Consider the following 25499-nt stretch of genomic DNA (forward strand, 5'->3'; position numbering starts at 1 on the left):
AAGCACTACAACACCTCTGTGATTTGAGTGTTGTTTGTCTCATGTGTGCAATAAAAGTTCAACAAGCCTACATGTTATTATTAAAGAGGAACTATTATGCTAATTTGCAGGTTCATACTTACATACGTTCGTATTTTGGGTTTCTACTAGAACATGTTTACATGCTTTAATGTTCAGAAAACGCTTTATTTTTCTCATACTGGCTGTGCTGCAGCACCTCTTTCCGCCCTCTGTCTGAAACGCTCTGTTTGAGCTCCTGCCCCCCCTGCCCAGTCTGCTCTGATTGGTCAGCTGGCCTACTGTTGTGATTCGTCAACCAAACCAAACTCTTCGATCCTGCCCCAGCTCCGCTCTAACTAGTTTTTTTTTAGGCCGTGTCAAACTAGCCGCTTGGCAGGTATTATGCAAATGTGTTACTTGGTGACATCATCACGTTACGGAAGAAAAGGCGGGACTTCAATCATGGCGTTTCGGGCAGTTCAGGACCAGTGTTTCTGTGGGGGAGAGTAACTTTTTTGGCATGGATTTAGGGCTTTGTAATTTTGCAGATCTTTTACATGCACAAAAACACTAAAGGAAAGGGAAAAATGCACAATAGCATAATATGTCCTCTTTAAATCTGTAATGTTGTGCTGCAATAAATGTAGATGGTATTCCGTAACATGTTAAAATAAAAAAATGAATGTATTATCTGAAAGTCCTACATATAAAATATTTGTGCTTACACAAAACCTTAATGCACCTTATTTGTGTAGTTTGGGCTCATGTGTTTTACGATTTTTCTCAATTGTTTTGGCTAATTTTTTGAGACAGTCTTTCTCTAAACTTTAAGTGCAAGGGCTCATTCTACCCTGAAAATAGACATACTGTATACAGTATATAGATAAATACTAACAATGACAATACTGCATGAAAACAGAAAAAAAATCATATTGTAGAAGAGGAATTGCAGTGGTTTTGATGATGTGTCAAATGGGCTTTCAATGGGCCTTTTAGTCATTACAAATGCTGAATTTTTAAATGAATGGACCATGCTATCTTTTAATTCAGCTAACATTATGTTCAGCACATAACTAGTCATTGGACTGCGCTCATTTAAGTTTTAAATGAACTGCCAGTTTAACAGTCACACACAAAAAACGATCTTACAAAAAAATCTAATTTTCTTCTTCTTTCTTTGCCATCATTATCTGACTGTAAAGAGCAAATTTGTGAGTTGAATACTGCTTTTTCAGCAGGTCAGATGTTAATGTGTAGGTTAATAGCTAAATTGCTCCATAAGACACATTCATTCCGTCACGTCACCTTTGGAGAGTACAAATGTGAGTCACTAATCAGCTTAATTTTGTCGAGCACGTAATTTTCCTGGAGTACTGGGTTAGAAGGTTGCTGTAATTCTGTATAATTACAGACTAAACATTTGTAGCTACATTTCAATCAAAAAAGGCATTTTTTCTACAAAGATACACTGAAAAAACAGCCTTGAATCACCTTACAACTGCAGTATGGCATACATTTTTACACCACGCGTTGTTAAGACAGTCTGGAGTCGGCACACCAACCTGAGTGATCCTGTTGTGGTTGGCTAAAAACATGGAGAGGTTCTGGGACTCCTGGATGGACTGAGGGTCGGCCATCTTCCTCAAGAACTGAGCTGCCCTGGAGGCGGAGGAGGAGAGCAATGTTAACTTGGCTTTTAACTGAACTACTCTACATTAGGGATTCCTTCATTTACAGTTCACTACCTTTTGTAGGCAGAGTGATCATTCTTAACGCTACACTTCATGTTCTTCAGTTCGTCCAGCACTGCAAACATGTTGATAAATTTGCCCAGAGTGAGCAGGTAGGCCTCGGACACAAAGTCCTTCCTCCTCTCGGCGTGACACAGACGCTTCACTTCGCTACAGAAACGTTCTATGGCTTTCCGCTGTAAAGACAAAGAAATCCGGAAGTGTTAGAATACATTTAAACAACACAACTTTCTCTCACCAAAAGACAACAAACATGCAAACTCTGAAATGAAAATGCATGTCATTATATGAGCCCAATTGTAGGGTTTCGGCCGAGTCTTACCTGGAAGTACATGAACTTCATGAGCTTGGTCACTTCAGGTTCCAACACCTCCACCGTTTTCTCATAGATCTCCACTCTGTTGGGCTGCTCATTGCATTTCACCTAGCAAACACAGGAGGGCGCCGTCACACAGCTTGATTTTGCAGCAGCAGTACAGTATATTTAGTCCAGCTAGTTCGTGCTACATTATAGTTTGTTTGCAAGTGATTTATATTTTTCCCACTACAAAGGTATCCTATTTGCATGTATGTATAAGCTGCAATTGTCCGATTTGGGGAAATCATATTATGTGTAATAATGAAGTCACCCAGGTAACCAAGAGGAATCTCTGATTTATCTTAAAGGGGAACTTAAGAATTCCAATATGTTATTTCTATGGCCTTGGAAAGTTTAATAAATATTTGTGAACATGAGCTCCTGTCTCTCAAAGCCAGAAACCAGAGAAGTCTCAAACTTGTGATGTCATATCGGGCTGACATGAATTTTTCGAAGCTTCGACCATTGCAATGTTATTCGACTTCCAAATCACTATTAGAATGCTTCATTTTTACTTTTTTTTTTTTAAATATACAAGTATGAATCATGTAATGTAATGTATAAATCCCAGAAAAGCCCATGCAATAAGGAATAATCCCACAACATTATGCGTTACTCATATTCAACATTAATGATTATTATTATTCTCAGATGGATATCGCTGTTTGTTTTGTGTAGACGTGTGTGTGTGTGTGTGTGTGTGTGTGTGTGTGTGTGTGTGTGTGTGTGTGCCGTAGTGCGTCAGTGGCACTGTCCTTGGCACTGGAACGGGGGAGACAGACAGACAGAAGAACACGTCAGCCTTCCGCGCCGGGCTGCTCTGCGAAACTTTGAATAACCTTTGAATATTTCTCACTGAAGCTTCGAAGCCCAAAAAATGGCCAAAAAAAGGGACAGCCCTAATGTCATCGGGTATAACGTGTGGAGTTGCTCCATAGACAATGAATGGGGGACTGATTTTGTGGACCCACAGAGTGTTTGTTTTCTCCTTTATACCCAAATGAGCTTTATTCTATTGCAGTGTTGTCAGTTGTGAAACAGAAAATGTCCCCATATACTCAGATCATTCCCCTGGGTGCTCTCAATGTCATCTAAAACATCTCTCCCATTCATTGTCTATGGAGCAGCTCCAAACTTTATACTCTATGACATCACAAATTTGAGTTTTAGCACTAGTTTTTGGATTTGGGAGAGAGATGTTCATGTTTACTAATACTTTTTGGACTGTCTTAGACCATAGGAATAACGAATGAATTAATTTTGAAAATGGCCGTAGTTCCCCTTTAAGTGCAGGAAAAAACGCTGATAGCTGATGCTCTTATTCGGTGGCCAAATGACGTCAGAACAGCCACATTTCGTGTTCAGCAACCTCTGCCATAGTTAAACGCTTTCATGAGGTTTGTAAATGAAGAACTTGCAGGTTGAATGTGCCAGTTGTCGAACACACAGTGCGACAACTTTAACAGGAATTCAAGTCACAAATGTTTTTCAGTCTGTGTCTGCTGAGCAAGATCCAATCAGGAAAGGAAGGAAAATACCGCAGGGAAGCAATAAAAAGTAAGAAATAAGGTCTCTTATTAAGAACAACCGTGTGTGTGTGTGTGTGTGTGTGTGTGTGTGTGTGTGTGTGTGTGTGTGTGTTACCTGGGGAATAGCTCTGGAGCAGCTTCTCCAGGTGTAAAGCATCACGGCATACTCGTGTCCTTCCTCCAGCATCTCATTCTGCATAAACAAAGACATCATTCATTCTTAATGCGTTACAGCAAATATGCAACTGGCTAAACTCCTAATTCCTTGTATCGCTTACTTGTTTATTATGCGTATGTTATAAAAGGAAATAATTTTGCAAAGGCATTTGGCAGCACAAATTATTTCCGACATCTCAGCCTGGTCACATATTCTAGCATGAATGGGGCTTGATAAATATTTTAGCGGGGGGAACATTTCTTCCATTCAGAAGTAGGTGAGACATATTTCTCAATCACTCCGGCTAAAGAGAGGACTGTCCTCAAATAGACCGGCTTCAGCCTCAATGGGACTTCCTGATTAAATAAGGTTAAATAAAGCGCTACTTCCCCTCTTTGCCAGTCAAATCACACTCTCCACTCAGTCGCCATCGGGGGAAAGAGGTTTAGTGCTCCATTGCCTGCCTGATTCACCAGTGTGAGAGGAGAAATGTGTGTCTATATGAGTGTGTAAGGCCTATGTGTGTGCCATGCCAAATCCTAACAAAAGAGCCAAATGACAATCAATTCACAACAAAAACAAGGCTCTCTTTAAGGGAGCGGGGCTGCTTCCCACAGTCGGCTTTGTGTTCACTGAAAGGGGAACTATTCAATATAGACAACAAAAATGGATTCAACCAATCAGATGTGTAAAAACCAATACGACACGCCATGGCATGTGTTGTTTTAAAACTGGAGCCCGTTTCTCACCATGCTGGAGTGGACCGTAGCTTGCTCTATATAACGGGCGATGCCGGTCACAAATGCATTCCTGTCTTCAAAGTTGGTGTCAAAATTAGCCTGCAGAAGAAGAAGAAGGAGAAAAGAGTGAAAGAGGTGCATTGAAAATGTCTGAACAACTTGGTGGACGATGGTTGGTGGTGGTTGGCGACAGCGTGTGCGAGTGTGTACCTGGTACATGATGGAGGAGGGAGGGGGTTCGATGCATGGCTGCTGGTCCGGGAGGGGCAGCTCCTCCAGCAGGTCCACGTTGGACAGGGCATCCTCCAGGGTCACGTGGGTCGTCATGGTAACAAGGCGTCACTCACACAACACCCCAGTCTGAGAGAAAACGGAGTAAAACAGAGCGAGGATATGAGATAAAGGCTTCTGAATATGCAACCAGGGGTGCTTGTACACCAGGGGGGTTATTCTGCAGTTGCTAGAGGAAAGATGTGGAAAGATGTGTTGTAGATTTTAAGAGAGGATATGATTTGGTTAAATAAATATTTTACATCCACATATTGAGTCAGAACAGCTAGTTAGAAGTAATTTTCAAAAAGGGTTGAAATAGATAGTTAAAGTGATGGATAACTGGTTGAAAAGTCCAACTTCTTCCACTCAAAGTGGCAGGAAAAGAAAAGGTTACAAGTTGCAGAATGAATAGATCAAATGAATGAGAAAGGTGATATATCACTATTAGATACTAACATGCTATAGTCGGATGATGCAATGATAATGCTTTTCACTAGAAGATACAAACTAGCCCAATAATCTCTTGACGTGTCTAGACTCCACTTCCTCTTATGAAACCCTGTTTGGGCTATGCGGTGCAGTACATCTGAGTGTTCACCATGCACCTGTATCCTCTCCCATTTCACTATATGTCAATAACAGACTAACGCTCAGGGGAAATAAAGGGCAGAGGCCCCTCACCGTTTCCTCTTTACCTTTTCATTTGACTAGAGGCGTATTTGAAGCGTGTAATTCCTTGAAATGCCAAGACCTGGAAATCTCATTGATCAGAGAGAGGCGGGGAACGATCTGGCAGTGAATGACATTTGACAAACACAAAGTGTGCCGTCCTGCCCGCTGGCAAAATGTGTTTTTTCACAGAAGCTTTAGGCGAACTGATATTTTGTACTTTTCTTAATTGAAATTAATATTAGGTGATAAATATGAACACAGAACGCACATGCAACCCATGCATACGGTTTAAAAATCCACAGCTACTAAAAACGATTGTCCTCCATCTGATCCGTCCTTGGAATAAATGGCGAGACCCCCTTGAAACGGTGCAGTCATCGCAGTGCCCGGCCTCCTCCTCATTATAAAACACCAGCCCAGCCAAAGCAGTGTGTAAAAAGCAGTGTGTATGCGCCCACCCCGTATATCATGTGCCTCTCAGAAATGTGTGTTTTACGTCTGACCTGGCAGACAGGCCTGACAGGGCCGATAATCAGCTTAATATTCACAGCCAGAGAGAGCACAGCTAGAGCTGAGAGGGCCAGGGGCCAAACGGAGAAGAGAGGCAAACGTGACTGCCCCTAGGTAGAGAAAGAGCTCGCAGAAACAGAAGGTAAAGTGTTGAATCAATCAAGTTGTAAAATTATTAATGGACACAGTCATTTCATATTCAATACGGATAAAGGTGGGTTATGGGATCTTCTACAGTCAAACAGCTTTTTATTTGTCCTGGAAGTCAGCCACAGACAGAGGATCAAATAAACAGATAGATGAACCTACCTACTTCCAAACACAGTAATACATCTACACACAAGTGGGAGTCAACATACGTAAATTTCAAAGCAACTACAATGACTTCTTGTGGCCAGCATGGATGTACGTTACTCACAAAACTCGCAGACGGACGCCTACATTACACTCTCACTGAGAAACATTGTTGTCGATCACGCCCACATGCGCCGGCACACTAATTCTGCATGATCGCAATTGGTGTGAAGTGGAGGTGGGTGGAGTTTCCTGTCACATCAAACTGTCATAGCTAACAACATGCACGGAGGTTATATTTGCATGAGGTAAACCACCAGTGTTGAGGCTAAAATTCAGACAGATGGCTGAGTCATCAAACTTCTAATGATACTCTGGTGAGCGACACTTCAGTGTATTGGCAAAGAAAAAGCCATTTGCAGGTGGTTATAAGACTAATTAATCTCGAATCAAATCTATGTTGTTATGCCATTGAGTATTGCGATATTATGTTTTGTGCTACTGTATCGATTCTCAAAAACGCTGTATTGATTTTTAATTAACGCTGCAGTAGACAGAATATTTTGGCATCATTGGGCAAAAATTCCATAATAACCTTTCAGCATATTGTAATTCAATTGTTCTGAGAGATAACCAGACTTCTGCACCTCCTCATGGCTCTGTTTTCAGGCTTTAGAAAACCTAGCCCGTGACGGGAGGCTTTGGCCAATTACAGGTCATTTCAGAGAGAGAACGTTCCTATTGGCTGTTCATTCAACGGAGGCAGCTGTCAATCACTCGCAAACTCCGATCAAATGGTCAAACTAGGCAGCGCTGATCAAATATGAATCAATATTCTGTTACTGTAATGCCTATTTCTCGCCTCAGATGTTTTCAGAAACATCTTGTAGTGTACTGTTTAGCTGTTCTTAATCATATATGCTCCAATTCTACCCAATGCTGCTTTAATAGCTTACATGCAAACATTTGTGGCACACTAGTGGCTCATTTCGTGACGTTGGATGTTGCAGGGATTGTGATAAATGCAAATGCAGAAAGTTAGATTTAAAATATCGCAAAACATCCCCTTGCATACAGTATCGCAATATATCGCGATATATTGAATGGTAAACCCATGTACCATGATACGTATCGTATCGCCAGATTCTTGCCAATACACAGCCCTAATTATGTGTGCAATTGATATTGCAAAATTATATTACTCTTTCTATTTTCATTGCAGCACATACTATCACTAGCATGCTGGGAGTTGTAGTCCTTTGCAGAAACCTTTTATTTCTGCACAATAGGCTAAGTAACAATGGAGATGTGACTCATTTTGATAAAAATGCAAGTATGAAAATGAATAAGTAAAAGACCTGCAGATTTGAAATGACACTGGTGCACACTGATTTGAGACTGAGACCCTGTGCTGCTGCAACCTTGTTGTCTTTAAAGTAAAGAAAAAGACTGTTGTTTCCTGTGTTCGTTCCACTGCTGTGACTTCACAACCTGGATTCACACACTCTCTGATTCTTTGAAGACTCAGCTGGTTATTTTTAACTGTTCAGCTTATAGAAAATGAAACATGCAGCTCGCTACAAGGGAGACAAACATGCTCAGTGCTGCTAAACTCCCATCTGTGCTTGGGAATACAGACGGGGACTGAAGCCGGGGCTGGCTGAATAAACTTTCCCACCCTGTACCCGACTCTGTTCAACAGTTGGTGTGTTTGTCTCTATGTGTGTGTGTGAGCATCTTTACAAAGCAAAGGGCCCCTTCATTCCCTTCTGGACACTTGGTAACCTAGCTGGAGGCCTGTTTCACACCGGAAAGACCAACTGAGGCCACACGAGACAACTCTTCTCAGAATTCCCATACAGTAGTTGGACTTGAACATCAATAATGTGCATAGCAAACGTCCCTCTGGCCAATCTGGCATTACAACTGAAGCTACTATACATGACCCGCTTGGGTCAGGTCTCTTCACGACAACACTAAACCATGAGGGCTTTGAGGAAGTGCTCTAAATATTACAACTAAAAAGAGGAATGAGACAGAGTAGGAAAAGCACTAAAATAGGAAAAAAAAGCAGCCTTTTTAGAAGAAAAGCACGACCAGTATGTGCTGCCATAGGCGTGTGTGTGTAATACATCTCGCCTGAGAGAAAGACAGAAAGTGTGTCAACTCCAGGGTCACACCACCACTCAGTGGGATCTCCCCCCCAAGGCTAGCTTTGCAATATATATTCATCCTCACAATAAGATGAGATCCGATCAGTGTGGAAGAAATCTTGACACGCGCACACATGATCATTTACACTGACAAACACACACACACCGGTCACATGTGTGTTCCAGCAGTGCGGTCTGTAGTGTGTCATCATGTGCAGGACGTTGGCCGGGCTGCAGGGTTCGACGGGCTGATTGTCATTTCAGAGACCGGCAGTCCCGAAACTGCTGTCGTCTCATGATCCCCCATGATGTCACACTCTCTCTCCCCTTTTAGACCAACAACAATGAATGACTATCACATGAATATTCAATGGGGGGGAAAAGGACACAAGCATGGCTCACATGACCAAGCTTGACAGGTAGAGAGGATGGTAAACAAAAACCTGAACTAACAACGCAGAATATTGTTTTGGGGTTTGTAATCAAAGTTTCTTTATAGTCATGATAGCGTGCCACATGAAATGTATGTAAGAAAGAAAGTTATGATTCGTGACATAAACAGATGGTTTCTGCTCACCATAGTTTGCCCGCACTTACCCCTACTTCTCTTTTCTTTGGCTACTTGGTTGGTTTGTTATTTAAGTCTACAGGCCTTTTTCTTTCTCTCTCAATGTGCTGTAGTCATGCTGCTCATGATCATGTATAGAGATAGTACCTATGTTAAAGGGGAACTACGCTCATTTTCAAAACTCAAACATGTTATTCCTATGGTCTAAGACAGTCCAAAAAATATTAGCAAACATGAACAACTCTCTCCCAAATCTAAAAACTAGAGAGATAAAACTCAAACTTGTGATGTCATAGGGTATAAAGTCGGGAACTGCTCCATAGACAATGAATAGGGAAAGATGTTATAGATAGATAACACTACAATAAAATAAAGCTCATTTGGGTAGAAAAAAGAAAACAAACATTCTGTGGGTCCACGAAATGTGTCTGCGTGCTATCATTCAACATACTTTTGTGTGAATAAACAGTATTATGTATCATTTCGGACACACTGAGCAGTAACTCCTTGCCGGAAGGAGACACGTAACGATGGTTACCCGTGCCAACCTCATGTGACCAAAACGACGGTTTGTGAATTAATTTTAAATATTTATTACGCCTAGCAAAGTGAAATCTTATACTTACAGTTAAATTGAAGCATTGTTGATGTTACAGAGCTGTCCGTCAACGTCCGTTATGAACGTTGTCATCACTACCGCGTTGCATTATGGGATATTTATGCCGCCGTAGTGTGCAGTGTTGCATACTGTAATATTGCACCGGAAATAGTATACAAGGTTTCAGACATATACTAAAATATCTCACGTACTGTTTTAGCGTACTAAATAGCATGTTAGTATGGAATTTTGGGTGCAACCATTGTCTATGGAGCAGCTCCAGACTTTATACCCGATGACATCACAAGTTTGAGACTTACCGCTCTGGTTTCTGGCTTTGAGAGAGAGTAGCTCACGTTCACAAATATTGATTGAACTTTCCGAGGCAATGGAGATAACATATTTTGAATTTCCTAATTTAGGTGGTGTTCCCCTTTAATGTTTGTAATATGGTATGATATATAACTACAAGGTGTCACACAACAAAACTAGTTCCAATAGCCGTATCACGGGGATGTTACTAGGGCTGTAACTAATGGTTATTTTCATTAACGATTACATTGTATGTTGTTTGTTTTTTTAAATAACCGATTACTCATTCAGTCTATAAACAATATTAAATGTCCATCGCAATGTCTGAGAGCTCAAGATGAAGTCTTCAAATGTCTTGTTGTGTCCAATAAACAGTCTAAAACCCAAAGAGGCTCCATTTACAATGATATAAAACAGAGAAAAAATCCTCACATCCGGGAACCTGGAACTAGTAAATATTTGGCATTGGCGTTTGCTTGATTTACGACTTATAATTTTCTACTGATCGACTAATAATCAATGAATCACCAGACATTATAGTGATATCACTGAGGGAAAATAACATCAAGACTGAGTGACAAACCAATAAGCTAGATATCTACAATCTCTTACATACCACATGTATTGCATTTCTGTCCCACTTTTATAGAGGAACCACCTCCTCTGATGCTCTTCCTAAGGTTTTCTTCCTTTTTCCATATCCAAACCGAGTATCTACACTATTATGCAGTCATATTATTTCTTTATATTAATCTTGTCTCTAGGTGGAGGCTTCAGATAAGCCCAGTGGGTTTTTGCCTCTTCCTGCACTGTATATTATTCATTTATTTTGTTGTTGTATAGTCTTAAATTGTGCAAAACAAATAAACAAAAGAGGGCTGCACAGATTGTAAAGCACTCTGAGAGAAATGTGTGATTATGGTTATAGTAGAAAGACCAGAAATATGACTGGGAGGTGTTCATTTAGTGTGGATCAGTATCAGCAGCAGCAGCAAAGCATCCCCCAGCATGTCATTACATCACTGCTTGCTGCTGGTGAGCATACAGATTTACAACTCTGCAACAGTAGCACATTCATATGATCTACTCTGAGTTACTGGAATAGATAGACCATAATAATAATCATGAGAGAGCTGGAGAATAAAGATGAGAGAGAGCAGTATATAGACGGAAGTAGGTGAACCTGTCTGTCATCTGTGCATCAGTAACAGGGCCTGCCTTGCCTTCCTGCCATCATGATGGCTGTGAAAACGTCTATAATGCATGACCATGTTGTGCCCTGCTGGCCTGGATGGGTCAAAGGGAGGCGACACAGGAGAGAGGAAATAATGCAAAAAAAAAAAAAATGATGAAAGAGAGTGAAAGCATCAAATTCAGCCTCCTGATCATAGCGGATATCTCTTATCAGGTCAGAAAATCGCTCATCTTTCCCCGTGATCCATCTCTCTTCATCGGTGCACTTGCTGCTCAGGATCCCTCTCTCCTCACCCCACCCATCTCATCTCTCTCAGTGTGAGCTATACGATGATGGAAGCTAACGGGGATCCCTTCATGTGTCAGAATAATCCGCTACAAACCCGGACACGCTCACTCACGATGGGCGATTTCCTTTAGCGATCAAATGTATCAATCTTGCACGGAGAGAGATATAAGTATAACGGGAGGGATGCACAGTGCGAGGAGGAAGAAGAAGAAGAAGAAAAAAACACAGCCCTCCAGTCTCCAGCCATCATCACTACCCAGCGCACATCACCAGCCCTCTTCATCTCTATCTAGCGCTGCGGCTCCTCATCCATCGCTATACCTCCTACCTGTATATTGCATGTCCGTCCGGAGAGCTCCAGAGACGGGCGGGACGGTGTGGCGGTGTGCGACGGAGATCCACTGGGCTTTTTTTCCCCTCCTCGTCTTCGGTACCGATTGATGCTCTAGTTTTCGCTCCGCTCCGCTCCTATACCACAGTGCTGCTAATCCACCACCCCACACAAAGAGCAGAAAATGGCTGCAAGTGCATTTTCTTAAAGGGACAGTCACAGTGGAGTGATGGGTGATGGTGAGGATGATGATGATGATGAGGGGCCCCGACATGTTGATTCTACTCATTTTGTAGGACAGAGTATTAGGGTCACATTGATGGGGTTGGGGGAAATCGGAGATTTCGAGCATCAAGTAATAATATTATGTGAAAAAAGTCATAATTTAATGAGAATAAAGTCATACTATTTCAAGACAAAAATCGTTAATATTACGAGATATGAAGTCATAACTTTACGAGAAAAAAAGTCGTAATATTACGAGAATAAAGTCATAGATTTACGAGGAAAAAAGTCGTACTTTTACGAGAAAAAAGTCATAATTTAATGAGAATAAAGTCATACTATTTCAAGACAAAAAAAACGTTATTACGACAATAAAGTCATAACTTTACGAGAAAAAGTCGTAATATTACGACAATAAAGTCATAACTTTACAAGAAAAAAAGTCGTAATATTACGAGAATAAAGTCATAACTTTACGAGAGAAAAGTCATAATATTACGAGAATAAAGTCATAACTTTACGAGAAAAAAAGTCGTAATATTACGAGAATAAAGTCATAACTTTACGAGAGAAAAAAGTCATAATATTACGAGAATAAAGTCATAACTTTACGAGAAACAAAGTCGTAATATTACGAGAATAAAGTCATAACTTTACGAGAGAAAAAAGTCATAATATTACGAGAATAAAGTCATAACTTTACGAGAAAAAAAGTCATAATATTATGAGAATAACGTAATAACTTTACGAAAAAAAAGTCATAATATTAGGAGAATAAAGTGATAACTTTACGAGAAAAAAAGTCATAATATTTCGTGAAAAAAGTTATATTTTAATGAGAATAAAGTCATACTATTTCAAGAATAAAAATCGTCAATATTACAAGAATAGTCATAACTTTACGAGGAAAAAATATGTGATATTACGAGAATAAAGTCATAACAATACGAGAAAAAAAAGTCGTAATATTACGAGAATAAAGTCATATCTTGACGAGAAAAAAGTCATAACTTTACGGGTAAAAAGTCGTAATATTTCGAGAATAAAGTCATAATATTACGTGGAAAAAGTCATAATTTAATGGGAATAAAGTCATACTATTTCAAGAAAAAAAAATCATTAATATTACGAGAACAAAGTCATAAATTTACTAGAAAAAAAAGTCGTAATATTATGAGAAAAAAGCATAATACTACAAGACTTAAATCCTAAAATTTCGAGGGAACATTTTTTTTTTTAGGAAAACATATTACCAGTAACCAACAAAGCGGGCGAGAGGAGATCTGAAATGATCTTTACACCCCGACAGCGATCCATTACTTATGAACTCTGAAAAAGGAGCCGTCATCTATAGCTGCTGTAATCCTGTAAAAACGTCTACCAATCACTACCTCGCGGTCCGCTTGGAAAGAACCAATTAGATGCCTCCCTGCTCGTACTCTACCCTTGGCGCGCACCAGCCTGAACTCAAAGCGGGTCGCCGCCGCACGTTTACTGGAGAATGGAAGAGAAAACTCAGCCAAAAGTAGCAATGCTGCAGTTACTTTTTTTAAAATTTTGAAGCCTTTATATGTCTTACAAAAGGCGGTTACTAAGTGGCTAAATGAGACTACAAAATGTCATCACACTGACTCCTCCACCTTTACAGCCTTGTTGTGTACTGTATACTCGAGTTCATGCGACCGTGGTGTAGTTTGTTTACAGCCTAACGCTAGCTTTTTATTCTGGCGATTGCACTCACACAAGAGATTATATTGCTGAACAAAACGTGTAAGTATCACAAACATTTGTTCGCCACGGAGCTTATTTTCTGCAATAATCCAAAACCCGATGGAAAAATCCCTTTGGCCTTTTGTTGAGTAAACCAGGGCGATGCTAACTTCCTGGTTGGCCAACACTTTATAGGGATTAGCCTATAGTGTATCTGTGATGCTAGTGTAGTTTTTTTTTTGCATATGATTTTTAAAGATATACGGTATGTGAGACAATACTGTTTTAATTAAAACCAAAAATATACAGTGCTGATATCGGACCACATTAAATTATCGTCATCTCAGACCTCTAAGGACAAGATGTTATTGGGGCCATATTGCCCCACTACTCATTTTATTCTTAATTGAACCTAAAGTTGAAATTTTGTTTAGCTTGTGCGTATATTTGTTTGAAAAAAAAAAAAGCATTTCATTATTTCAAATGTGTGGAATAGATGTAGGCTATAGACCGTTTCAGCGGACTTGCATTGCTAGGCAACAGCTTGGGTCTATGTTTACTTCCTGCCAGTTTATGTTATTCACATACACTAACAGGAAGTAAACTGGGACACATTTCGAATGTTTACGTTTACAATTGTGAATGGTGATATTATACATGCACTGTACACCTAAAGGCTACCCACATATTCAATTATTATCATTATCAAGATGTTATTGTTGGTTAAGTGGCAGGCTGCATGGATGCACTCAACACTTAATGCCAAATTACTGAAATGAAAGGATCTCATGCATAAGGAAGTCTTCCTACTACCACATATGTGCCCTTAATCCATGTGCTTTGTCTTTTTCTGTGGCTCCACTTTCCTAACAGCTGGCCCACATGAGAAGCACTCTAGGCTCTAGAGAATGAAATAGTCATTTAGATATATGTGGTGCTCAGGAAATTGTCTTTAACATATCGTTTTCTCTTGTAATGGATATTTTAAGGTCTACCTTTGACTTGGTAGGTCTACCAGATATGTTGTGACAGTGTGTAGATCTTTCTGAGCCAGAGAGCATTGTGTGACCTGCAGTTCCATGTTTGGCCACTACACCTGCAGAGCAGAACGCCTGGCTCGGTTGACCGACATACTGATACTGATTATTCACCTGTTATGTTGTAATCCTACATACATGTTCAATTTTTCCCAGTAATGATAGTTTGTTATTAGCATTTTTTTTTTTACATTTCCAGTTATGTGTGATCATATCTAAACTGCATTTTTTTCTTCTGGAGGGAATTGGGCCATATAACAGTGACATTTTGGAGGACAAATACTGAACAGTTCCATTATTGTAGTGCTGAAAATATGCTGAAAGCGTATGAGGAAAAAAAACATGTACAATGATTAATGACAATGAATCCATTTAATTAAAGGGTAACTTCGGTATTTTTCAACCTGGAGCCTATTTTCACGTTTTTGTGTCCAAGTGACTAATGGGGGCAACAATTTCTGAAATTGGTCCAGTATTGAGGGTGAACGCTGCAGCCACCAGCCGCTAAACAGGCTGCAATGTGATCGCTCAGGGCAACCTGGCACCGTCAATGAATGTCCACTAACAGTGCTTGTTTTTGCCACTGACAAGGCTCAGATTGTTAGTATAAGTGTCTGACAACGTTATGGAAAGGATCCTACAGAGAAATAAAAAGTTCTTTTTGACATTGGAATTGCCCCATCAGTCACTTAGACACAGAAACATGGGAAATTAGGGTTTATCCTTTACAGTGGGTTAAACAGCACAATCATCTCATGTGTATAATGTACAGAGACCTTACAGAATATGTGAAACCTTAACATGAACCAGCAGTAAGCAGCTGGTAGCCGTGTGAATGGACTGTGTGAGCCTTCTCAGAAAGAGACTGCATATAAAGGTATGAAACAGATAAAGTGCAAAATCCAGGAATTTGAAGCTGTCTTGTGTTTTGTAATCATTTTAACCAAAAAAATGACATTGGAAAAACATTTGACAAGCAATTGGTAATAAATCAATAAATAAAATAAATAGAACTATTCTAATCAACCTCAGATCTCATCTTCACAGGTCTGAGAGGGAGGCCAGCTCATGCAAGAGGAGAGCAAAGGATGGACGATCTTCTGGTTTCTGAGAATGAGAGCATGAAAACAAAAGCATTATTATTATTACAAAGAGTTTTGCTGTCTGTGTGTTTTGTATGTCAGAAGTTCTTCTATTAGGGAATACGTTCAGTTCCCATGCCCACCTCCTTCCAGCACCACTCCATGAGCGGGTGGATGACGTCTGGGGCCAAGCGTGGCTTCAGGAGCCTCAGGCCCGTGTTCAGGGACTCCACCACTTGAGCATTAGTTCGGTTCTCGTAGGGAAGACGGCCCTCGTTGTACACCTCCCACATGAGCACACCTGAGCAACGGGGGAAGAGAGAGACTCCAGTTATAGAATAAGCTGTTGGTCAGTTAACCTTTTAAATGATGCAGACAAACCAAAATGAGTTCTTGTGTGTCTGGTTAATCATTTGCATGTTTGTTGTTGTTCCGTTTAAGCTATTTTTTACATGAATGATTATGACAAGCTTCACCAAAAGTAGAAGGACTGACTGATGGTTTAATTATAGACTGCTTTTTAGAGCAATATCCATTTAGCAGTACTTTTCAGCTACATGCAGTCTTGCATTGTCCACCAACTTACGACAAAAAAAGGAGAAATCGTCCCTGGTACTTAAAACAGTTTGTTATTTTTGTCCTGTGAGATATTTTTTACTCAGCCAGTTTTTGTGTAGAAGTTGCAATTAAACATATACATTTTAACCACACTATATTATGCATCCGTTGGGGATCTTGTCCCAGGAAACTGTCCGTGCCAGGTCAATATGTTGCTTGCTAGTTTAAACTACTGTTTTTGGCGATGGTCCTAACAGTATTAACTTCTCACTGCAGAGATCACTGCAAATCCACTAGATGGCATCGCTCCATGAAAATAGCCAGCAATACTTGCGGTCTTTGGCACATGTGCACACGTGTACATGTACAAAGTAATAAATCAATGAAACATATTCAATTTAAAAAAGGCCCAATGCTTTTTACACTTCTGTTGCTTTTTCTTCACAAGTTACAAACATCTGTGTCTTGAAATTGCCTCGAACTGTGGGTTTCAAATAATTGCAGTCGTGTTTAGCTTCCGGTTTAGCTCACTATAGCAGAGAACGCCAGAGTGGATGTACTATCAGGGAAACACGGATGATTTTGATGTGTAGTCAACCAGCCGGCAAAACTCCCGAGACCTGCTGTTTTCCTGTGAAAGCTATATCTCAAATGTATAAATGGTTCAAATAAAGTTGTATGACTATGAAGACAGCAAGTCAGACACACAAACAAAATAAATGAAAGGCACAGAGATAGACCCACCGAATGACCAGACGTCGGACTTGCTGCTGAACTTGCAGTACTTGATGACCTCCGGGGCCGACCACTTGACAGGGAACTTGGAGCACTGGGAGCTCGTGTACTGATCATCAAGCACAAATCTACAGTACGGAGAGCAGACACACATCATTATTCAGCTGCAGATGTAAGCTAAAAACATAATAAATATTGTGATTAAAAAACTCTGCATAATATAGAGGACAAGACAAAGATTCAGTAGAACGCATACCTTGTCATACCGAAATCAGATACCTTCACCTCATTGTTCTTTGAAACGAGACAGTTCCTGGCAGCCTGCAGATGAACAGAGGAAGGATTAACTCTAACTGAGCTGAGACACAATAGTGCATCATAAACAGTTCTGATCTGTTGCTTTACCAGATCTCTGTGGATGAAGTTGGAGGTCTCCAGGTAAGCCATCCCCTCACTGACGTCCAGACACATCCCCAGCATCAGGTCCTGAGACAGACGCCCTTTCCTGGCTCGCAGGTAGTCTGACAGACAGCCATTGTCCATGAACTCAAACACCAGACACATGGGAGAGCACTGGGTGCGCACGCCGTACAGCTGGACCAGCTTACAATGGGACAATTTCCTGTTTAAAACACACAGACATATACATAAGCTATGGTTCATTCTGCCAGAACAACATGAGGCAACTTTATGAAGTGCACTTACATCATGACTCGCGCCTCTTCTTTGAATTCCTCATCCGACATGCACTCTTCTTTTATCATCTTCACTGCCACCTTCTTGTCCCTCAACCGCCCTTCCAGCACCACCCCAAACTGGCCGACGCCTAACTCCTGACCCAGGGTCAGCTCCTCGGGGTTCACCTCCCACTGATCTGTTGAACAGCAAAACGATGGTGAACAACAACACAGATTATCTTGTTTTAAGATTTTAACTAATAGACACCACCATTACACTTCCCCAGTTGATTACGTACATTAGACAATTATTTTTTGTATTACACGTTTTTACAGATTGTATGTTTAAATATGCAAATGAGGCATTATTTTATCAAATATATGCTCATTTGCGTACATTTTACGAACAGAAATCTGAACATTGAATGAAGCCAGGTTCAAAATTCTTGTTTAATTTTGTTGACACATCAAAGTCAACAAAAGTCAAATTCACTAAAAGTGAATATAAAAAACTAATAATAGGTATTAACATGAAACTATTTTTTGTATTGAAGGTTTTCTGAAATGTATGTTTAACTATGCAAATGAGGCATTATCTTATCAAATATGTGCTAATTCAGATACATTTCCAGAACAGAAATCTGAACATTAAATAAAGCCAAGTTCAAAATTCTTGTTTCATTTTGTTGACATATTAGAGTCAAAGGTTTTTACTGAGAGAATTTTGGATATCTCTTTTTATCACTCCATAAATCAGAAAATACTGTAATACTGACAACAGCTATAAAAAAAAAATATATAGAATAGCTAGAATGATATATGAACAAGTCACTCTGTAAAAACCTTCAGAAGGTAGGAATGAAACCGGAAAGTTTGGTGGATGTAATCGATACTGAAATAGAGATTTCGGGCTCTGAGTATGAGAGAAAACCGCCTTTGAAGATATGTATTGTAAAATTTCATACATTTTTAAGACACTACAGGTGAATATGGTAAAAAAAAAAAAGAGTAACTAATAGACATCACCATGAAACAGTTGATTACTTACGTTGCAACAATTATTTTTTTGTATTACAAGTTTCCAGAAATGTTATGTTTAAATATGCAAATAAGGCATTATCTAATGCTAACTTTTGGTGAATTTAGGATAAATCTACAGACACAAATAGACAAAATTAAGTAAAATAAACATCTAAATGTGTATTTCTTTCCACTAGTCTGAAATAAAGTTATGGAAGCAAAATAGCCCAAAATCTCAAAATTGACCAGAGCATGTAAAATAATGTTTTTACTCGGGGGTGCCTCGCATTAAGATAAATAACAATATTACTTTTATTCATTATAATTAAAGAATTATGAAAGTTCCAGGTTTGTTGCACAACACCAAACAGACAGATAATTGTCAGGGTGTAGTGAACGCACCTTGAGTGAGTAGTATACTTCCGTGAGGACCACTAGAGGTCATCAAAAACCAGATGTTCATCATTGAGTTCTTATTGTTTTGAGCTCCAGTTCAACCAGTTGATCCATTTAAACAAGAGTATACGTCTGCTAACCTTTCAAGGGATCGGCAATGTCCTGAGAGCAGCCTCCCTCCTGAGACACAGGGTGTCTCAGACGCGTTATCAGGCCTGCCACACAGATGACACACAGACATGAAAATACATATAATACATACAAATACATACAAAACAATATCCCTTTGTTACAATGTTGAGCTGTTAAATCAGCTGATCTTCCTCTTTGACATCTGTTTTTATTGTGTTAATACTATTAATACTGTTGCATGCGGAAAGGCAGCACACTTACCGGCAGCATTGTGCTGGTGGTAATGGATGAGCTCAGGAATGGTGCTGAACAGGTATTTCTCTGCCAGGTAAAATCTGCCCTCTCCTGCTTCTGTCTGTCTAATTTGGTAATGTTTCACTCTCGGATTCTTCTCCCCATTAGACCTGAAGGCAACAAAGAGCAACAAATCACACAAATGAGCAAAGTGAGCATTTTAAGCGTGAAATGTTCACTTTAAATTACAATAAACAGAATATGAGGAAAAAAGCTATTGATTTCAAGTCATGTTCATTCTAAATATACACCAGGCGTGTCGAACCTATTATTACCTGTTATTCTGGAGCATCTAATTATTTAAAACAAAGATGTCATCAAGTATATCAGATGTATCTATATTTAGCACCATATTATCTGCTAATCATGTCATTATTTGTACCAAATAAAAATGCAAGAAGGAAGTAAAATTACCCCGGTGCTTTGGTGAAGACTGACACCGTGTAAACTCCGGCCTGTCTCGAGTCACGCACCATGAATGCACCTTCTTTTCCCTGAAAGTGGAAACCACATCCAAATCAAACATTGCATTTGTACTGTTAGACCTGTTTATTGATGTTCGTCTAATCTGAAAGCTGACATCAGAGCTGGCCTAGCAGTCGTTTCGAGTAAGAGATGATGGATAGCTGTTCCGCCTCCCGCTTGCAAAACTTAGCAAAACACTTCACGGCAGGAAATTCAACACTGTAGGAAACACTGTGGTTGTGAGACCAATTTTTTCATTTCCCATGTCTTCTCACATTCTTGTTGTGCAGGTGCATTAATTTTTTGCAAATGCGAGACTGCCGTAGGTGGCACAGTCACAGCAAAAGTGCTCTGCGTCACACGGGAGCAACATCCTGCTAATTATCAGCACAATTATTATTATTTGGAGGTTGTTTTTCTGTCAAAACATGACTGGAAGAACATGGAATGAATTACTGGTTTCCTTGAACACTGGCATTGCTTTTTTACCTGTTGCATTAACAAATCCTCTGCTCTCCCTCTGGTTATGTTTCTGTTGTACCATCTGTGAAAAGACAAATTAACCACCAATAAATGAACTGTGTAGAGGACAGAACAATGTTAACAATGTAAATGAAATCAAACTCACTCAAATCTCTGGAAGTTGTTGCCAGATTTTATAGCTACGTAAGTACTGGGTACAAAGCCTGTGTTCCTGATGAGGGGTCAGAAAAAAATATACATTAATCATACATTCATACTATAGAAAAAGTGCTTTTATTTTAAGTGAAAGTTGTTACTAAGCCTGGGATGTGTATGTGCCTTACCTCTTGTTATCCTCTACGGCCCACCATTCAGAGTGGGAGCTGTTGATCAGGGTGTACTCCTGGTCTTTCTGAAGGGGCAGGTCGTCGTCTCCGAGCGGTGTGTAGTCCTGCAGAGCGATGACCGTCCTCCCTCCTTCATCATGCAGTTCCATCTGACAGAGATGAAAAAAAAAAGAAAACTGCATCTAAAAATCTAAACAAAACACAGTAATTGATATTATTGTGGTATATGAATTCCAAAGCAACAATCTCTTCTGTTTTAGTAATATATTTTGTGTGTAATACTTTTAAACACACAAAATGTTTTACAGAAGTGTCACGGAAAAGACATGACACTAAATCACAACGCTATTTGGGTTATATTAGATTGAACAATAAGCATATTATGTTTTACAACAAGCATCAAATTGTCAGCTATAGAGGAGGCCTTGCGATCACGGGATATAAGCAATACGAGATAACAAACAGAGCTGCAAAATCATCTGTGCCCAAACCCCAGGTGCAATGGTAACGTACAAGCAACAGAATAAATATCAAGAAAGTACTTTTTTCTTCCCTCCTGTATTTTCAACAGTGTTAAGTTACTAATACAACAATAATTTTCATGTTATTTATGCTTCAGAAAGTGGTACCTGTGGATCCGGGAGTTGGGGAAGTGGCTTTTTAGAAGCTGTGGAATAAGAAAAAAAGCAGTTGGAGAATGTTTTTGGTACATCCAACTGGATTTTGTAGAATGCCGAGTTATGTAACACTACTAAATGTAGATCAAGATTCATATTAGAAAAATCACAGCGCTTTACATTATTAGAATGTCAGGTTAAATCAAATACACAAATTAGACTTGAGGCCTTGATGGAAATATATATACGAAACAAAGAGTAGCGAAGAAATGATACGAACCATAACCCACTGGGTCGTATACATGACAACCTGCTGCCAGCTTCTCTGTTTGTTGGCAGCATTTCCATTTCCCCTCCATCCAGAAATTTGGGTGGTATTTTGCAACCAAATTGTTTCTCTTTGTTTCTATATCAGACAGAATAAAAGAAATAGTTTGAAATATCAAGCTTTTGAAGGGGATCACAATAATTTGTTGCACCGCCATCTTTGTCTGAAGTGTGACGTGCTATAACATTGCTTACCCTCTTTAAGAGCTCTGACCCATCTCTGACGGCAATCATTGTCCGGGGCGAAAACGTAGAGGTAGTGGTTGTTGTGAAAAACCTGCAGAGACATTTGCATTTGAGAAATTTGTTTGTGTATTATGTCATACTTATACTACATGCTTAATCACACATACTGCATATAACACTATATTTCTTTATTATGTATAACCTCACCTGAAAAGGGTACTTATAGTTGCATGGTATGGGGTAATCGCTACACACAATCTCCACACACTTGATTCTGGACAGCTCGATGCAACCTTTCAGCATGGGCTTTTTCTGGAAGAACAAGATTTTAACTTCATGTGTGCTGTATACACACCATGGATGTGATTCATATGATAGTTTGTTTTCTCTAAAGGCAAGATTCACAGCCTCCAGATTGCATAATTTCAAATTTAAATCCAGCATATTCGTGGAAGAAGTGCATACTTACCCCGGGGCGGCGTTCCGAATATTTCAGGTCTTGAGTGTCCAATACAAAGAACCTCTCCTTGTAGTTGCACGGTGACGTTCTCTTCTTTTGTTGAGATTTCTTAATCATAGTCCCCTTCAAAATCACCCTGGGGAACATGGTAACAGCTACGAACGACACTATGATGACAAACACTGGTGGCTTTTGGATTCTGGAGAGAGACTGAGTACCTCGCAGTGACACGCAAAAAAAAAACAGTGGATGATAAGTTGATAGAAGCCGTGGAGCTTCCGGCATAAAGTTGTTGCACTCGGTAAACCACATCCTACGGCATGAAATGGGTTGTGCTTATGAACACACACACACTCACACACACACACACACACACACACTGTACAAGCACTCACATGTACTTTCACTAACTATGTTGCAATAAGTCAGTGTGCAGTTGTAGGAGGGTGATTCTTTTGAACATTTTCCATCAAAATATGCACCTTTAAGGTAATAAGTTATTCTGGTAGTGGCACCAAGTTTGGGTAAAAATGTAAAGATTTACCAAAGGTGTTAATTTATTTTTTATATTTTTAGCATAAACTATCAAAACAACACCTTGTGAACACTTTAAATTTACTTGAAAACAGAATGACAGTTCTTTCTACTGTGTTTTAAAACTGAGGTTTCAGGCAATGCAAGGTAATTCTGCAATTGTTGCAGCCATAATGAATATTTTGGAGAGGTGTTTTCAGTTATATAATGTTGTTTTGCCTCGTTTCTTTGACTAAGCCTCACTGTCATCATGTCTGTCTCTGCTTTTACTGTATAGCCTACAGCCCCTGTGAGAAGGTTTCAGTTTTCTTTGCTTCTTTTAATCTCTTTCTCTTTCTCTGTCCCTTACGGTAATCACACACAAATAGAAACAGATTGTAATTGTTAGAAAAACAATGTTGATTTTTAGCTCCAAGCAAAAATAGGGTTGGGTTTCAGTAATCATGAGGGGAAAAAGGGTGATTTTTGGATTGCGTTCAGTAATAATGGTAAGAGCTAGAGAGTAGAATTTTAGAAAGCTAGAGCGTTTAAAAATGAAACAATTCATCCTCACAAAACATGGAAGATTAAGATGGATGCTATAGCACCACCATCAGGAAAACTGTTCCTACAATTTAGTCTGCATAAAAACTTTGGATGAGAACGGACTACCATCTGGTCTGGATCAATTCTCACTGAAGATAAGGTGCTTTTTTGTTGAAAGGAATAGGTAGACAAATGAAGACAATGTCAGAGTTGAGGGGATTAAAAAAATAAAACATGTTTACATTTATAAGGGGTAAAAATATTTTGATTATATTATGTGTATTTCTGTTATTATATTTATTATAATTTATATTATTTCCTTTGAAAATTTTAACTGTGCAATATTGTATCTAACATATTCTCATTAGGTTATTTTATGAAATTAGTAAAAAAATTAAATATTTAACTAAATTTCTAAATAAACTTTCAGCCTCTTTATAAAGGAGCCTGTCTGCTGTGGATGGGGAAATGTAAATTAATGTAGTCAAATCGGAGCATTTAAATGTCTACACTGTCATTAACATAAAAATGTGGAAAGTTTTATATATAATTTTGTATTGGAGATTTAACAGAGTCAGAATCATGGACTTTATATATTAATGTCCAACAGACTGTCTTTATTTTTAAAGCTGTAGCCTATCATATTACTCACTTTAAAAACAATTACATTCTTAAGGTGAATTAAAATGGCCTTAATATACCTACACATATTGTTTTAGGAAAATAATCTCTGAATACCCTTTATTTTTTTACAGAATGTCTTTTCTTAACAGCTAATCCATTTAAGATGTAAGATGTCAAATTTACATTGCTAATTTCTGTATTTTCAATTATTTTATTGAGTTTACTTTTTTAACACTAATTGTTTACCTCAGGCAACTGTTTTAATGATGGTTATGTGCCATTGTCTTTTATTTTTCTAACTCTGGAAATCACTTTGTGCTTCTTGCTTGAAAAGTGCCCTATAAATAAACAATTATTATTGTTATCATTATTATTATTATTATTGTAGCTTTTTGTTTATAAGAAGACAGTTTTAGCTGGAAAAATATTTGGTGTAGTCTAAAAGTATAGCAATGACAACAAAAGTAATTTAAAACGTGCGTCAGAAACAAACGTTAAGTTAGCAGTTAAATTAACTTTTTATTATTATTATAGGGGACAGAAATGTTTTCTTATCAACAAGCTACAAATTATAATAATAATGATAATAATAATAATAAATTGGACTTATATAGCGCCTTTCAGAAACCCAAGGAAGCTTTACAAAGGGGGCACACAAAATCATACTAATGAATAACCCAGAGGAGAAACTATAGCTAAGTAATTAAAAGAGTGATGTGTAGGAAGAGTCAGCTGAGATCATAGGCCTTAGTGAACAGGTAATTACTGTAAAAAAATTTAAAAAAAACAGGTAATTATTGTAAAAAATTATGCCGTAAAAAGATTCTTAAAAAAGTGCCCTATAAATAAACAATTATTATTATCATTATTATTATAGGTTTTTGTTTATAAGAAGGCAGTTTTAGCTGGAAAAATATTTGGTGTAGTCTAAGTTAAATGTACTTTTTTATTATTATAGGGGACAGAAATGTTTTCTAATCACTAAGCTGCAAATTATGCCGTAAAAAGAAGCTTACCTTTTTTTACGTTGTATCTCAACCACCACCATTTGTTTGAAGAATCAAGCTTTTTATCAAATACTACAAAAACAAGCTGTCACACTTCTAAATATTACGACCAATCAGCGTTCAGTTTGATCCTCAGGTACTGTCCAATCAGCACGCCCAAAAAGTGTCACGAGGACAGTTCAGCCAATGGGAAGGCTCAGAGACGAACGTTCATGTCAGTGAATGGAAGCTAGTGATGGGAATTCAGGCTCTTTTTAGTGAGCCAGATCATTTGGCTCAGCTCACCAAGAAGAGCCGGCTCTTTCGACTCCCAAACGGCTCTCCATTTTACCACTTCTGCCTTTTATAAT

The 25499-nt window shown here is 38.9% G+C and overlaps 2 protein-coding genes across 3 annotated transcripts in view; both read right to left on the reverse strand.

The window, feature by feature from the left end:
- cyfip2 (cytoplasmic FMR1 interacting protein 2) overlaps positions 1 to 11910 on the reverse strand; it is a 28149-nt gene extending 16239 nt beyond the window's left edge. For both annotated transcript variants that reach the window (XM_074648077.1, XM_074648078.1), the window contains exons 1-7: positions 11727 to 11910; positions 4746 to 4895; positions 4545 to 4634; positions 3754 to 3831; positions 2074 to 2175; positions 1746 to 1927; positions 1563 to 1659 (exon numbers count right to left, since the gene is read on the reverse strand). In XM_074648077.1, coding sequence (XP_074504178.1) covers positions 1563 to 1659; positions 1746 to 1927; positions 2074 to 2175; positions 3754 to 3831; positions 4545 to 4634; positions 4746 to 4862 — 666 coding nt within the window. In that variant the 5' untranslated portion in view covers positions 4863 to 4895; positions 11727 to 11910. The remainder of the gene's footprint in view (positions 1 to 1562; positions 1660 to 1745; positions 1928 to 2073; positions 2176 to 3753; positions 3832 to 4544; positions 4635 to 4745; positions 4896 to 11726) is intronic.
- Positions 11911 to 15054: 3144 nt separating this feature from the next.
- itk (IL2 inducible T cell kinase) lies at positions 15055 to 25196 on the reverse strand. The gene is made up of 17 exons (XM_074648079.1): positions 22469 to 25196; positions 22207 to 22311; positions 22009 to 22090; positions 21767 to 21892; positions 21499 to 21536; positions 20867 to 21018; positions 20689 to 20754; positions 20550 to 20604; positions 20010 to 20089; positions 19563 to 19705; positions 19310 to 19384; positions 17782 to 17950; positions 17482 to 17698; positions 17333 to 17397; positions 17086 to 17204; positions 15927 to 16084; positions 15055 to 15808 (listed from the first exon to the last, which is right to left on the reverse strand). The coding sequence occupies exons 1-17, from the start codon at positions 22769 to 22771 to the stop codon at positions 15743 to 15745; spliced, it is 2019 nt and encodes a 672-aa protein (XP_074504180.1). The 5' UTR covers positions 22772 to 25196; the 3' UTR covers positions 15055 to 15742.
- Between the last annotated feature and the right edge of the window lie 303 nt (positions 25197 to 25499).

Source organism: Sebastes fasciatus, chromosome 10 (assembly GCF_043250625.1).
Source record: "Sebastes fasciatus isolate fSebFas1 chromosome 10, fSebFas1.pri, whole genome shotgun sequence".
NCBI classification, from domain to species: Eukaryota; Metazoa; Chordata; class Actinopteri; order Perciformes; family Sebastidae; genus Sebastes; species Sebastes fasciatus.

What these genes read in the sequence shown, in the direction of transcription:
- itk (XM_074648079.1), bottom strand. Translation starts at nt 22,771, where the DNA reads ATGTGGTTTACCGAGTGCAACAACTTTATGCCGGAAGCTCCACGGCTT. An exon ending in ACTATAAGTACCCTTTTCAG is followed by an intron (nt 22,091 to 22,206) that starts GTGAGGTTATAC and finishes ATGTCTCTGCAG; the next exon opens with GTTTTTCACAACAACCACTA. An exon ending in AACAACTTCCAGAGATTTGA is followed by an intron (nt 20,605 to 20,688) that starts GTGAGTTTGATT and finishes GTCTTTTCACAG; the next exon opens with ATGGTACAACAGAAACATAA.